This window comes from Postia placenta (genome assembly GCF_002117355.1).
Source record: "Postia placenta MAD-698-R-SB12 unplaced genomic scaffold POSPLAscaffold_6, whole genome shotgun sequence".
NCBI lineage: Eukaryota > Fungi > Basidiomycota > Agaricomycetes > Polyporales > Adustoporiaceae > Rhodonia > Rhodonia placenta.
In genome coordinates this window covers 1,870,655-1,886,133 of record NW_020169837.1, presented here as the reverse complement: position 1 = coordinate 1,886,133, position 15,479 = coordinate 1,870,655, and the positions used below count along the sequence as shown (strand labels likewise).

At 50.5% G+C, this 15,479-nt stretch overlaps 5 protein-coding genes across 5 annotated transcripts; 4 read left to right on the top strand and 1 right to left on the bottom strand.

The window, feature by feature from the left end:
- Window positions 1–669: 669 nt before the first annotated feature.
- POSPLADRAFT_1056388 (hypothetical protein) lies at window positions 670–921 on the top strand (the record flags this gene model as incomplete). The annotated part of the gene is made up of 2 exons (XM_024480766.1): window positions 670–828; window positions 889–921. The coding sequence occupies 2 exons, from the start codon at window positions 670–672 to the stop codon at window positions 919–921; spliced, it is 192 nt and encodes a 63-aa protein (XP_024339832.1).
- Window positions 922–960: 39 nt separating this feature from the next.
- POSPLADRAFT_1078713 (hypothetical protein) lies at window positions 961–1,374 on the top strand (the record flags this gene model as incomplete). The annotated part of the gene is made up of 2 exons (XM_024482968.1): window positions 961–1,139; window positions 1,278–1,374. Coding segments are annotated over 2 exons (276 nt in total), but the record flags the coding sequence as incomplete, so codon positions are not given.
- Window positions 1,375–2,622: 1,248 nt separating this feature from the next.
- Window positions 2,623–3,936, bottom strand: POSPLADRAFT_1046376 (hypothetical protein; the record flags this gene model as incomplete). Its single annotated transcript, XM_024479015.1, has 5 exons — window positions 2,623–2,674; window positions 2,698–3,020; window positions 3,084–3,255; window positions 3,460–3,665; window positions 3,835–3,936. The coding sequence occupies 5 exons, from the start codon at window positions 3,934–3,936 to the stop codon at window positions 2,623–2,625; spliced, it is 855 nt and encodes a 284-aa protein (XP_024339830.1).
- Window positions 3,937–4,652: 716 nt separating this feature from the next.
- Window positions 4,653–10,438, top strand: POSPLADRAFT_1033630 (hypothetical protein; the record flags this gene model as incomplete). Its single annotated transcript, XM_024476950.1, has 23 exons — window positions 4,653–4,800; window positions 4,871–4,932; window positions 4,987–5,220; window positions 5,411–5,536; window positions 5,736–5,830; window positions 6,016–6,033; window positions 6,093–6,226; window positions 6,308–6,450; window positions 6,529–6,769; window positions 6,830–7,185; window positions 7,388–7,465; window positions 7,528–7,702; window positions 7,761–7,781; window positions 7,842–8,137; window positions 8,233–8,277; window positions 8,340–8,461; window positions 8,706–8,864; window positions 8,924–8,988; window positions 9,297–9,538; window positions 9,596–9,709; window positions 9,948–10,004; window positions 10,132–10,266; window positions 10,322–10,438. 23 exons carry the CDS (start codon window positions 4,653–4,655, stop codon window positions 10,436–10,438), a joined length of 3,183 nt encoding a protein of 1,060 aa, XP_024339829.1.
- A 2,453-nt stretch (window positions 10,439–12,891) lies between these two features.
- On the top strand, window positions 12,892–14,282 carry POSPLADRAFT_1140878 (hypothetical protein; the record flags this gene model as incomplete). Its single annotated transcript, XM_024485230.1, has 2 exons — window positions 12,892–13,279; window positions 13,546–14,282. The coding sequence occupies 2 exons, from the start codon at window positions 12,892–12,894 to the stop codon at window positions 14,280–14,282; spliced, it is 1,125 nt and encodes a 374-aa protein (XP_024339828.1).
- Window positions 14,283–15,479: the final 1,197 nt, after the last annotated feature.

The window sequence follows — 15,479 nt, the reverse complement described above, 5'->3', positions numbered from 1 at the left end:
CCTATCTTCTCTTTATTTCTTTTTATTTGTCACTGATTTTGTGGAGGATCAGTGTGGACAATAACTATGTCAACCTAGTCCAGAACGATGGGCAACTAGATATGGTGATGGGGTTTTCCAGTCATCTGGGTATTTGGGAGCATGAGCAGAAGTGTCTCGATGCATGGCTGGCACGTATTTACCAGCAGTTTGATGAGGTGGAAGCTCAGTGGTTTTAGGCCCTACAGTTTTCAGGCTGGTATGTGGATGTTTCCAATTAGCATTCCTATTTGTCCTCATTAACTGTATAGTGCATGGTTGAAGAAATGGTATATTAGATGTCTGCATAATAGTTCGCATATATGACTGTTTTTTATTTATGTATCTGTGCCAAACCACTTTGGCACATGACACCGGCACTGGCAAGGCATGAGCCCAGCATGCAGGACGTGAGTATTGATGCACTGTGGCTAATCAAACTGTCCAACTGAACATCTGCCATCATGCGGTCATTGAATGCCTTGATCGCCTTGGGCCTTGTCAGTAGTGGTGGATGGTCCAGGACCCATAGACACTTCAGCAGCAGCAGTGGCAAGCAACACTGACACAGAGGATGACACAAGTGCACCCTTGACACCCATACCCTCCAATGGTCATGCACATGTGGCATGCATCCCACATTCGCAGTCCATGGACCTGACATCACGCGTGTCACAGATCTTCCTGCTGTTGCCACTTGCAAGCGAGGCAGATGACTCGTTGGTGTCAACAATGGGGTGGCATGCAGCATGCAAGGTGTGGGGCAAGTTGATGGACCCAGGCATGCAGGCAGCACCTGTCTTGGTCATGGTATGTCTCCTGCCGTCTGTCTGTGTGGCACCCCTTGCGTCTGACACAGTGTGATGCCAGAACTTCCACCCGGGCAGTGACCTCGTAATGTAGCTTGTGCACTGGGGCCGGCTCGGGCGCGACTGCGCATGATTCTATGCCATGGAAATCATCAAGGGTGTTGAGGGCCTGCATGCAGCGGGTGTGATCTACCACAACCTGAAGCCAAAGAACATCCTCATCGGCACAGACAGGCACATTGTGCTCACAGACTTTGGGCTCTTGAAGGAGTTCCTGTGCCGCACGTTGCCAATCACTACGCTGCTGATGCCGTCGAGCTTCTGCGGCAACTTCACTATGGGCATGCCAGTTGCAGCGATGCTGCAGTGGATGAAGGGTGAGAAGGGCCAGGAGCTTGCGAATGGGTGGGCCCCATCTGGGCTGCTCAACACCACAACGATGTTCTGCAGGACAGCAGAGTACCTGGCACCAGAGGTGATGCAGGGGCAGGCATACAGCTACGAGGTGGACTGGTGGAGCTTTTGGATGATGCTGTACAAGATGCTGACTGAGATAGTGAGTGCTGATGGAGGCCTGTGTTTGGTGTGCATGATGCTGATTGGTTTTTTTGTTTTTTTTTTGCAGCAGATGCTGCAGTTCGAGAGCATGGATATTGTTCTGGGAGAATGTGAGTTCCTCTTTATTGATTGTTAGCTACTGCTGATAGTTGTAACCTGCTAGGCTGCTACATTGATGTGCAGCTTGGTGTGCACAAGTCTGCCCAGACAGGTATCAACCATGTTTGGTGACTGTGGGCAAATGAAACAAACCTGAAGATCTGTCTGATGTGTGCGCTCATCTGTCTTTTGGCAATGTACGGGAAAGATGTCCAGCCACTCAGACCGCTCTTTCAGAAGGTCTCTGTTCATGGTGTGATTCTATATGATCAACCAATGGTATGCATGCTGTTTATGGTTTTTTCTTGTTTGCTGTGGCTCAATCTTGTTATTTAGACATCAGCTATTCTCAGCCATGCCTTGACCAAGGACCTGCAAGGTCTTGGCTACAAGTTGTGGATCTTGTATTGTCACGACTTAGGGTCAAGCGACAAGGAAGAACAAACAAGCAGGTTGGGGGCATTCAACTGGGTTGACTGAAGCGATGGTGAGCATGCTCAAACCTAAGGCTAGGGACAAGATAATATATTAGTTAGTGAAAGAAGGAAAGAATACATGAGGGCTTACTGACCTAGGGACAAGAGGTTGAAACTGAGGTCCATAGGGTAGCAGAGGCCAGCTTATATACAGGAGAGGTTTAGGGCAGGCTGTGCGTGCTGGTCCATGCATAGCTGGTCTGTGCACAGCATGCTGATGCAGCCCCGGGGGCCAGTGAGTCAGCATGGCTGTGTCAGTGGAGCCCGGGCTGTGCCATGCACTGCCATCCCATCTAATCTAATTGTACAGTAGATAACAACTTGTTCATTCGAGTGTATAGTACAGAGGTTGTGGGTTTGAGCCCGTGAAAAGGAAAAAATTAAAAACCGGCTAGACACCATACCAAGTCATGACATGTATGGCATGCACTCATTCTGATGGGGTGGGTGCCAGTACTGTGTCAAGCAGCTTAACTGGTCTATTGATGAAATAGCTGCTTGTGGCGGATGGTCACAGGTGGAGGCAATCACCATGTTCTGCTACTTCTATGCTCTGAATGACAATCACAAATATATGGTAGATTACAATAGGAACAATGGTAAGCATTCATGCACTATGTAAAGCAGTATGTGATGTAAATGAATAGTGGTGTTTATGGCTACTATCTATACTGCTCTAAGCCAAGCTCCCACCAAATCTCCCAATCATTCATGCTCTTCCACCTTTCATGCAACACTGCTCTGAAAATGTACTGAACACATCTTGGTATTCCGGCTTAAGCTGCTCGTGAGCAATATCCTTCTTGTGGTGAGGAATGGCTTCAATCACAAGCCTGTACAAACACAACAAATCCTGCTTGCACCTTTTCTGCGGGTCTGATGGCTCAGCAAAGAATGCATAAAAATAGTCTTTGTCACCTCCAAATGCATCCTGCAGCTTCCCATAAAGATGTTCATGACAACACATGCTGACCTTGATGGTTTCCCAGGCCTGGGTACCTCCATATTGTGTACAAAGTCTTGCATTGACAGTAGGTACTTGATTAGACATTGATACAGTCTACAAAATGGCAAAGTCAACAGGGATGGAAAGGATCCATAGCTGTATGTGAAAGGTACTCACATGAATCAATAGCGAGGAAGGCCCGGCAACAGAAGTCCCATTGGGTACAAGCAGCCATTGTGCCACCATCAGGCCTGCAATTGCATATGGATTGCCAGCCTGTGCTGCTTCAACCCATGACCTGATGGTATCAAACATCGTTTCGGCCTGGTGTGATGGTGTCGAGGGCAGGCTTGCCAAGGAAGCTACAGCCATGGGAGTTGAAAGGCTGGGGCTCACCAGCAAGGGAGCTGCAGCCGAGCATGCAGGAGAACACACTGTGCAGAAGCCAGGAAGTCAGATTAATGGGACATCAGATACCGATGCAGCGGGTGCACCTAATCAAGCCGCATCCTCATCCAATACAAATGGCATGCCCCGTGCAGCCTTCTCTCACCACTCATCAGTGAGATCATGGAGATGTGCCCACTGCCGGCACTGGATCTCCTTGTTGATGGGGCGCGGGCCGGAGGCAGGCAATGCGGGCTCAATAGCCTGGGCAAGATTGAGGCTGTAGTGCCGGGCCATGCGCTCCCACAGCTCGTCGACCTTCCCTGAGAGCACGATCAACTTCTTGCCCACGTTCTGATTGATGGCATCAATCTAATGCTGCAATTGGATGTGCTTGGCTGAGGTGAGGTCGATGACGGATGGGGCAGATGGCGCAGACATAGGTATGGGTGCAAGGGAGTACACGGATGTCAAGGACAAAAAGCATGAAAAACCAGCCTGTGCCGCCCTGGAGTTATACGGCGCGAGATTGCGTGCACACGTTGCGGGCACGCAGGTGGGCGAAATCACCATGCACTTGCCATATTAGGCAAGGACAAGAGCTGGCAGCCGAACGGCTGTTTGCTGCCTGCCTGCATGCCATCATCTCTCCGTGCCATGCACAATGATGTGCGCATGCATGCACGTGCCCTCCTGCATGCTGCCCAGAACACGCCAGCACGCTGGAAATGATGCACACAATGATTTGCTTCCACTGCCACCATGTCCGGGGGCCAGTGTTACGGGGCGCACGGCACAGGGTGGCACATGCGTGCAAGCTCACGTGCGTGTCCCAGGACACACTGACACATCTGCCCTCGTATATATTCGCTCCTCTGCCCTTGTTTTCTTGTTGCTCTTATTCTCATTGTTCTGTATGTTGCTCATGCCATGCCACCAGCCCTGTCCACAGTTACGCCCAAACCTGGGCAGAGCTTATTGGCCTCGAGATGTACGTATCTGAGCTTGCACCAGCTGGAGGCACTGACTGTATATTCAGGGTGGATCCCCGGTGTGGGTGATAACCGCGGCCTTTGGACATGCACGGCCTGCCACAACCACCACTGCTTAACACTGCGCAATGCCAGGCATCATGAATCTTCCAGCTGGCATCAACAGGCATTACAATATCGCATGCAGGCTCCTGACCCTAAGGCTACCACAAGCACCATTCCTCATGTTGTCGACCCACTCTACAACTTACTTCAAGACATCACACACAACTTGTCTATCAATCTCGGCCACTCTGATCAACAAGACAACATGATCCTCGACTAGGAGGCAATTTCATCTCAGATTAGCGGCAACTTAGCACCCACCATGGTCCAGGGTGCAGTCGCAAGTTTGACTACATCCTTGCTTGATTGGCTTGCTGCAAACCCGCAGTTGCAGCATGACATGTCCGACAGTGAGCCCAGCGAATGGTCCAAAGACAGGCTCACCCAAGAATATGCAGAGCGCACACCCGGTATGCTTGTCCTCTTTCCCAATCTGTGCTAATCTCATTCAGTGGAACCTTTTAGATCATTTATCCTCAGGCCTGCATTGTATGTGTGGCCACTCTGATGAGGAGCCTAACTGGTTCCCTTGGCCTGACAAGGTAGTGCATACACTCACTTGCCAGTGTATGTCTCTTATGCTCATTGTCCTCCAGACATGCATCCTGGATATTTTGCGCCATCTGCCGTGTTCGCTTTTTTCCGATACCCAAATGCAAATGATCCTTTGGTGTCTGGACATACTCGGTGTCGACAATAGGCCATTGCTTGCTGTCTTGAAGGCAGTCAATGAGTTCCTACAGCACCTATGTGGTATCACCTCTATTTGGTACAAGGGCCCCCTCAGTGATGTATACTATGTCAATGACCTGCACTCAATCATCGTGCAGGTAAGTAATAGCCTCTCTCAATGCCATAGCTTGCTGACGTCGGGCAAGAAATGGCCAACCCAGTTGTCTGAGAACACCTGCACTTTTACCCTGAAAATGCAGGCATCTTCAAGAAGCATGACAAGGCCGACAGTGGCTGCACGAGCTCAGCCCTCAGATTGCAAGCCAGATGATCTGCATGGACCATCAGGATTACTTCCTCTATGAGCCCGCAAAGTTGCGCAATGGTAATCTCATTATCCTTATTTGCTGGTACACATGCAAGTCCCCTGCTAGGGATCAATTGATGTTTGGCAAATGTTGGCACCTACTCCCTGTCAGTACAGACCATGGACATTGTGGGTACCTAGTGCATGAATTCCAACCAATCCACTTTGCGGCCACACAGCTCTCGTTATCATTGCCGAACTTGGTGGCCACCTATCAAACTGACAACCTTCCAGATCCTTGTGTGATTGTTGGTAAGTCTTCCATCTTATTTGACAATTTGCTTGGTGCTCATGCATGGTGTGCAGGTGTTATTCATCCCTGCAATTCTGGGATTTATCCATGAACATATACTGACCCGGCAGCAGGCAACTGCTGGTGTTCACAGGCAAAAGGGCATCATGTCATGTTGTACATGATGTGGCTTTATTGCGATGACACCTCTGGAAACATATCAAAGAAATGGAACAAACATAACTCATGGTTGTTTACGGCGGTGGGGCTCCCCCACAACATTGGGCAGCAAGAGAGTAATGTACACTTCTTATCAACGTCCAACATTGCACCCCCTTTCGAAATGCTTGACAGAATTGTCTCACAGCTGGAGTACGTCAGTTCTGCTCACTCATGATCTGTTTACACTGATGCTGCTTCATGACATTAAGGGATGCCCAACACAATGGGATCTGGGCTTGGGATATCCATTTGAAGGAAATGATCCTCGTTATCCCTGGGGTACTCGCTCTGCTGGGTGACAATCCCATGCAGAGCGAGCTTGCCTGCCATGTCAGCCTAGCAGGTAAATTCTTTTGCCGTTACTGCTGGGTCAAAGGGTGTGATGCCTCTGATGAATTGGATTTACCCCACGATGAGTTGGCAGGCTCGGGACATCAAGCAGACAGCAATTCCAAGCACTCTAACACCTTTGCCAGTTCCGCTGGTAGTCATAGCAAGAGAGCGAAGAAAATGCGCTGTGCTGAGACTCTGCAGGAACTTGTTGACCGAGCGCGACACTTTTTTGCAGTGCGTGATTGCTCACATGTCGAACAACCATAACACTGATGCCCTTGTTAGGACATCTGACCACAAACTTCAAATGAGATGTTAGGCCACCTGCAAGCTATATTCCAAGAAGCCAGTACAGTCGGTGGCACCACTCGTGCTAAGCAAATGAAAACAGAAACTGGCATGAAGGACACTTTTCAAGACCATTTTGTTAATAGAATTGCTGCCTTCTCATGCAAATTGCATGGCAGTCACGGCGAGAAGCAAGCCATCATTGATGAGATGATCACATCAGAGTTTCCGGCCAACACATCCAGTCCTATTTTTCATATCCATGGTGAGTCTCTGCTTTTGTGATGCGCCAAGTGTGTCTGCAGGGCACTCATGCAATTCACAGATTTGGACGTGAATCACGATACACCAGTTGAGATACTCCATGTTGTACTCCTTGGCTTCATCAAATACTTCTGGTGTGATGCAATTGCATGCATCCCCAGGGATCACAAAGACTTGCTGAAGACCTGGTTGTCGTCACTGGACGTGTCAGGCCTGGGCTTGCCATCATTAGCTGGTGAAACATTGGTCACATATGTGGGATCACTCACCGGCCGCAATTTCCAAACCATTAGTCAAGTTGCATCATTTGTGCTGTACAACATGGTGTCTGCAGAATGTTTTGATGCATGGCTCATGCTCTGCACCTTGGTTCCACTGATTTGGCAGCCTGTGATTGAGGATCTGGAATCTCATCTGGTGTGCATACCGACTCACGTGTTCTGACATTCACGCTGATGCTGTCTATTCCAGGAGAGTATGAACAGAGTGATCAAGCATTTCCTGTGTTGTACTGCACACTGGACACCATGGTGGTTTAATAAACCAAAATTCCATATCATTCTCCACTTGGTGGCACATGTGCGACACTTTGGACCTGCCATTCTTTTTGCCACCAAAGGTTTTGAATCCTTTAATGCCATCATTCACATGCAAAGGATCCATAGCAATTGCCATGCACCATCTCGCGACATTGCATGTGGGTTTGCGCATGTGAATCGCATATGCCATCTCCTTAGCGGTGGCATTTTCATGCACCAGGATCCCACATCAGGTTGGCATGCATGCCATAACGCTGACAGTGACCCTGCGGCCTGGATGACTGCCGGCCGATATCCTCTGGCTTTGGTGCACCCTCGCATGGATGTCAAGAATGTCATCATGGACTATTATGGCCTAAGCAAGGCAACAGATGCCATCGCACAGCATTCTCTTGGTATGCATGTCATGCCTCAGCTGCACATATTCTAATGGCTAATTCTGAGGACTCCTAGGCCAGTGCATCATTGAGATGGGTGCGCATGTTGCCTGGCTGCAAACACTCACCACGAGAGTACTGCCATCAATGCTGACAGAACCACCACCTGCTCTACGGCAATGCAAGTTGGTGCAATTCTGCGCTGGCAAAGGTTATGTGGTTGGGGCTTGGGTTATATTTCAAACCACCACCCCGCCGGCTGCTGGATCTTCGCGACCACCTGCACCATCTATTGGGCATGTGATGGAGATTCTGCAGGTCACCAACAGCTTCAGTGCACTTGCAGGACATGCAGACAAAACACTCATCCAGTTGTTCATGGTCACAGGCAAAGCGCCGCATTATGGGTACCTGCAATTGCATGCAGCACACTGGGTATCTGTTGCCCCTCTTGTAGGTCCCTTGCGCATCTCACACATCCCTGACTAACCTACAGTGTAGGATATACTATGTCTTGTGAACGTACAACACAATTATATGGCCCACAGCTGCCATCTACCAAGAGCATGAGCTCACCACAAGTACCCATGCACGTGTGCATCATAAAGTCCCCAAGGATGTCATTTTAAATATGGCACAAATGTGTGATGCTCAGTATGTGCAAGTGTTTCGTATGGAGCCGGTGCAGTTGGATGTTGAGATGGCAATCCTGGCGGGTGCATGCAGCGAGGTTGATGCTTGGAACACCCGTCAGACTCAATCCAAGCCTTGCAAAGTGTGAGCTCTGCTACACACAGCCATGAACAATGTAGTGCATGGAGGAGTGTGAACATCAGCAAACAAGAATGAGCACATTGCCACACCAGGACAAGCAGCCAAGAGTCCTTGTCTTCTGCAGGTCTGTCAGTCCTGTCACATTCCACCACCTGCACATCTACACCAACGTCTGCAGCCTGGCCTGCTTCAGAGTGGTGCAAACACTATGACATGCCATCTGAAGCAGCTCTACAATACGCTGAAGGCCACCACAATGCAAGGAGGGAGCCGATCCCATCCAGTGTGAAGCCATTGACATGCGCCCGCAGTGCAGGCCTGCTGCTGCTCAACAGCACCACCAACCAAATGTTCTCTATGATATGCTGGAGGCCATCAAGTATGAATGCACCCAGATGCTCACAATGTGTGCACCCTCCTTGCCGTGTTCTCATCGCCTGTTCGCACTCCCCTGAGCACCCTCAGCCTCCTCCATACAGGTGGGCCTAAGATGATGGCCGTGCCCCTAAAGAGCCCTGGCAGCACTGGCAGTAAGTGACTTGCGCAACACATGCAACGTCCAATGCACGACTAGTTTTAGTATTTAAGATATGCCCCCCTTCCTGGACCATGTAAACACAGTCACATGCCTGACATGTCCCGTCGCATCAACATCTGCGGTGTGCCTGATATTGCCATTGTTTAACTGGTTTGTTTAAATTCGCAAACAGGAGCAATCAACAAGGCTTGCGGTATATAAATCAGGATAGCCTTGGACTCCCCCTGCGCCCCTCGCATACATCCTGATGTCTTTTCCTTTGGATCATCTTCCCTCCGGGAGTGCGAATCCCATGAATAGTTCAACTCTGCCCTCATTTCCACTATGAAAACATGTCGGGGCTCGGCACTCTGGCCATGGCAGCGTCACACACATCTGTGGTGCCATCATCCTCCCCACCAGGCTTCTCACCCCACCCTGAGACCTCCTCCACTCACCACATGTCATTTGATAAGGTGCACATCAAGCAATGGTTGGAGCTTGTTGCGAACTGCTTGCAACTGAGGTCAGAACAATACTCAGATCTCCAGGTGTTCATTGAGGTCTGTGGCATACTCCTAACAGGCACTGCCATTGCTGATCTACCTTTGTGCAACCAGCTCGGAGAAGATCTCGAGCCTGGTGACATTTGCATACACATCTATCAGCAGGCAACACAGTATTGTGTACTCAACAATGTGGAAGTGCAATCTGTTGCTTACGGCAAATTCATGGTGTTACTGCAAAGTGTTGAAAGCAGTCTTGATCGGAAATGGGAGCTTTTGAAGGATCACAAGGCAAGTCACTAACAAGTATTGTGCCTGCCTTTCTGACGAGCAACACAGAAACAAGTGGTAATTCATGCCTGAGACAAGATCATTGAGCCTGGCCGTGTTGCTTTTATGAGTCTGGCATTTAATATTGAGGTGCAAGCATGGTGACAATGTCTACTGTCAAACTGATGGGTCCTAGGAACAACTCCGGCGTGACAAAGACCTGCTGGGATTCACACAAATTTATGGCAATCCGGTACGTGAGAACATGCTCATGGCAGTTTGCCGTGATTATGCATCATTGGCATGAAATCAATATCGGAAAATGGTAAGCTGTGATACTGTATTTCATAGGCATATGAGGTCTAACACAAGGCGTGTAGCTTCTGAAAAGTGTCAGCCTGGGTGCTGCACAATGCAGCCTTGAACAGGCCACCTGGCTGATTGCTACCAAATTCAAGATGGGCAGCCCGGGCAGCACTCTTTCGGCAGACTACCAAATCCATATTGTGATTTTGGTATGTAGGTCATGGCCTCATTGTAGTCTGTGTGTGCTGACCATCAGTGCCATAGCACCGTTTGATGTGGGAAAACAGTGGGACTTTGGATGCCTCTGACCTTGACATGGCCGAAGTGGATGAGTCCAGTAATGAAGATGATGCAGTGGCAGCAACAGCGCCCAAAAAATGAAAGGTAACCCACCATGGTCCAACTGTCGGGAAATCCATCAAAGTGCAGGATTTTTGGTCACATGTGGATGCGTGGTGAAACATTTATCTTTCCATTCTATTTCTTGTACTACTAGCGCCCATACTGGCGCCCATCTTAGCGCTCACCCGCGGGTTGAACATTATGTAGCTTACATAATGGGGTCCATGCGCACTTCGTGCCTGGTATCGTACCACTACGTTTCCTTCTTTACTAACACGACCACACAGATACAGTGGTCCGTGCGTAGATGGTACTTGTATAAGTAGTTGTACCATTAGTCGGTCGAACCCTAAGTTCGACCTAGCTATTCATTCAAGTCTCTGCTCCTCTTCGCTTGGGGTAGTGGTCATTCTCGACTTCCTCGCTCGATCTTCAGGACAACGCACTGTCCATAAGCCCTTGCTCGTTGCCTACGAGTCAGGCATCAATATAGGAGTATAGACCGTTGTATCATGTGGTGGACAGCGCGTGTCACAGAGTGGGGGACCAATATTAAGAACAAACATTGGCGACCATACACTCATGTCTATCCCAGTCGCCAACTCATATCTAACATGTGATATAGATTTATCTCCAAGACAATTCACCTTGACAAGGCACAATTTGGGCAGACTCTGCAGCCATGTCTGGAACTGTTACCAGTGGTATATGGACATATGCCACTGCATGGGGCAGGAATTGAGCAGGGTCGCGCCGAGGATGATTGTTGAGAGCAGCATGAGGGTGCACCTGTTTCACGGGCAGATCCCATGAACCTGACCTTTATGCTGCTCTCATAATACTTTTGATACACGAATTAAGATCACATTGATTGCTACATAAGAACAATGCTACATTTCATGCAGTGCTACACTTTGTCACCACTGAGAGGTGTTAATATCATAAGCTCATCGTCAGAAGGCTCTGACGATGGCACAGGTAGCATATGGACCCTTCAGATGAGAGGTCGGTGGATCAGTCCCCTGCCCAAATGTCAAAACTCAGCATCCCACTCAGTGCAACACTCAGCAGAGAGAGTGTGTGTGACTGCCCATTGAGACTTCCCCGGCTTCTGAGATGGCATTAAGACCATCAGCATGAGAAGAGTTGAATAAACATACCCTATCCAGCCTGCGTGTCAAGCGCTGCTTTGGCACTTCAGGAGTGGGATTGTGTGGTGTCACCTTGACACTGCCGAGAGAGGGACTTTTGATCTTCAATACAGAGCTATTGAGGTGGGATTTGAGCTCATCAGCATGGGATATTGGGAGTTTGCATACCTGTCAGGAGCTGGGGGGCTCTCGTCTGTTTGGGACTCGACAGAGGTGAACATCCACTGTGAATTGACATGTGCAGGCCAGACTGAGCTGTCCGGTGCGCTTGGAGTCGGGTCACTATGGCAGTGCTTGTGGTTAATTGGGTGGGCGCACCATGATTCTGATGGCATGGCTTTCCCAGCAAGTGCCATTGCGACCACCTGTTGACCGAGGCTGTGAGGAAGAGCGAGAGCAGATAGCAAATGGTCACGCACCTCAGAATATGCACTGGCTGATGGTAAAACAAACACATTCACTGAGCCAGTATTGGTGATGTGTGTCATGAGTTGACACGGCATCTAGCCGTCTTTTTAATTTTTTCCCTTTTGCGGGCTCGAACCCGCGACCTCTGTACTATACGCCTGAAACGGACATTTCCGTATCTACTGTACAATCAGATTAGATGGGTGGCAGTGCATGGCACAGCTCGGGCTCCGCTGACACAGCCGCTCCGACTCACTGGCCCCCGGGGCTGCGTCAGCATGCTGTGCACGGACCAGCTGCACACAGACCAGTGCGCACAGCCTGCCCTTATCTCCCCCTGTATATAAACCTGCCTCTGCTGCCCTAGGGACCTCAGTTTCGACCTCTTGTCCCTAGGTCAGTAAGCCTCTCATGTATTCCTTTTCTTACTTAACTAACTAATACATTTCTTGTTCCTAGCCTTAGGTTTGAGCATTGCTCACCATCGCTTCGGTGAGACCCAGTCGAACACCTCCAGCCTTCGCGTTTGTTTGTCCTCTGTCGCTTGACCCCAAGTCACGACATTAGGTCGAAACTCCCCTCGCTGCTGGCATTCACACACAACTCCCACTCACTTCACACTTCCTATAGGTCGGGTGGTGCGCACCCTTACTATACTTAGATAGCCTACAATACATCACCACCACTCGGGGAACGAACTCTTCGGTATCTGCACTTCAGTGGGCGATACTTGTCCTCACGGACGCGTGGCTTAGGTTCCTGCTGCATACTAGCCAAAAGCAGTACTGGGCCCCACGTGAACTGCGAACCTTAGTGTTATCTCGGGCGCCGTAGGTGTAAGCTAGCTAGTATGGCCTTTCGTAGCACGCGCACCTCCCCTTCCTTCCCCCATCACTGTGGCTGACGAATTCTTCGACTGCTCTCAACTCGAGCATGCATTCGACACACAAGAACAAATCGACGTCTCCTGCAACGACCCAGAGAGCGACAGATCCAAAGCTCCATTTTTCATTTGTGATCGACAACCGTGCCCTAATCGCACTCCACGGTCCATCACTGCCGAGGAAAGATGCTATGTGTGAATCAGATGAGTCTAGCACCCCAGCGGCCCCGCACTCCAGTACACCAGCACATCGAGATCTACTTCTCACCACGTCACTCCTGTCCCGTCCCAACCCGCATCCCTGGGCACCCGCATTCCCCAACCTGTCACCAGTACAGGTCAAGCGCGAGGAGATCCTGATCTCCCTCGAAGAACTGAGGCAGTCGCAGAGCCTGCAGCGACCCCTCAAGCAATCCCCCAGCCCTCCTTGGGGCCGCGGTTGAAAAGGAACCCGAAGCCTGAGCCCAGTGACAGTCCAGCGGTTACTTGGGCCAGCTCGTCATCAGCAATCTCCTCCTCGACTCCAGTCCCTATTGTATGTCACCCCGCCTCCGGACTTCCTCCATCGCCTCCACCGCCGACGCTGCCGCGAAGCCGCTCAAGCACTCGCTCCTCCTGAAGTTCACCCGGTGGACAGTCACAACAGCCACCTTTGCCCGCGGGCAGTCCTCCGTCCCCCTCATCGCTGGTAATGTCATCCCCAGTGTCCCCTCCTGACAAGGAGACACTGAGACTCCTGCTCCCCCTGCAATACAATGGAAAAACCATCATTGAGTGCGATCGGTTCCTATCCCAACTCTGCATCTACTGGCTGGTCAACACGTTATTGACAACCATCGAGCTCAAGGTGCAGGTCGCTCTAAGCCTCCTTGATGGCGACACTCGTACCTGGGCCACTCCATTCTTTGCCCAGCTTGTATCGGTACAGCTAGGTACCCAAGGAGTCACAACCCCGTTTGCAAATGAGGCAGCCTTTGCTACCGCGCTCAAGGCCTGCTTTGGCAATCTCGACGACGAAGCTGCAGCCCAGGTGGAACTGGCAAAGCTCTGCGCGGACAAGTCAGTCCACGAGAAACACACCGCTGCGGAATTCTCCGCACTATTCAAGGGTCCGGCGGACCATTCCGGGTATGGAGACCTGGAACTCCGCAACAAGTACCTGAGCGGTATCCCCTCCCGTGTCTACCGCAAAATCGAGCTCAAAATGTTCACCACGTGGGAAGATGCTGACAAGCGTGCCACGGAAGTCGAGCAAATACTCGACATCAGCCGGGCCCGTCGGCCCGAGTTGAACAGTTTCTTCTCGGCCCGAGGAGGTGGACAAGGTGGAGCGCATGGTGGTACACCCAGGTCACATGGAGTGTCGGCCAGCATCAACACTGCCGTCGGAAAAGGAGACTTCTCTGGCAGTTGCTTCAGCTGTGGGAAGCAAGGGTACTGATGCTTCGAGTGCCCCATTTGTAAGGACAAACCTTACACCAAGCGCGCTGATGCATGGGCTACGGTTGCCTCGGGTTCTACCCAGGCCGCGACAAGCGCCCCCGTCACAACATCACCCTCGGCAAGTACAAGTGCCGCTTCAGGAAGTCCAGAGAAATCTGAGACGCTGGCGGCCTTGATGGCACAGGTGAAATTGATGTGCAAGGAGTTGGAGCACTACCAGGCGATGAAAGAGGAGTCTTTTTGATCAGGTCCGCGCTTCATGCCGCACGTGTTGGACCACATAATAACAATCTGTACAATGTATTGGCAACTGCGAATGTGTACAAATTAGACCACGGGTCTCAGCATTTTCACATTCCGGTGCGCCTCAAAGGAGAAAGACAGCACAAGGACATAGTCGCAATGGTGGACAGCGGAGCCACCACAAAGTTTATCAACAAGTGTTTCATCCAGGAGAATCGAGTACGAACGCGGAAATTGAAGGAACCAATTCCGCTCTACAATATCGATGGAACACTCAACAAGGATGGAAGCATCTCGAAAGTAGCCGTGCTACAGATGCAGATAGGAGAACACATCGAAAAAACGGTGTTTACGGTCACAGACATAGGTCCAGAGGATGTGATTGTCGGGTTGGATTGGCTACGCGAGCACAACCCTGAGATCGATTGGGAGACAGGCTCCTTCAAACTGTCACGATGCCCTGAAATGTGCAGTGCCAGAAAGACTGGCCGAATGGAGCAAGCAGCAACTATGCATGATACGGGGGTCAGGCCCACGGCACGCAGGCGTTCGCCAAAATCCAAATGGTCAGTCGTTGGTGCCTGCCGGAGTAAGGTACTCCCAGACTTTGAACCCAAGGAGAAACCGGAAGAGGTTGAGTGGACAGAGACCAACTTGATCAAGGCTTGGGAGCAAGGTATCACACTTCCAGGCGCTCCTCAGTTGTTCGTTGCAGCAGGACATACCTATTCCCAGCTGTTTGTGGAGGAAGAGATCAAGAAGAAGGTCGTTAAGCCCGTCGAGGAGTCAGTACCGAAGCAGTATCACCAGTTCTTGAATGTCTTCTCCAAAGAAGCATCAGAACGGTTACCCGAAAGGAAGCCATATGATCACGCAATCGAACTCGTGCCTGGCTACTCGACGTTCCACTCAAAGGTGTACCCATTGTCGAACAATGAGCAGGAGGAGCTGG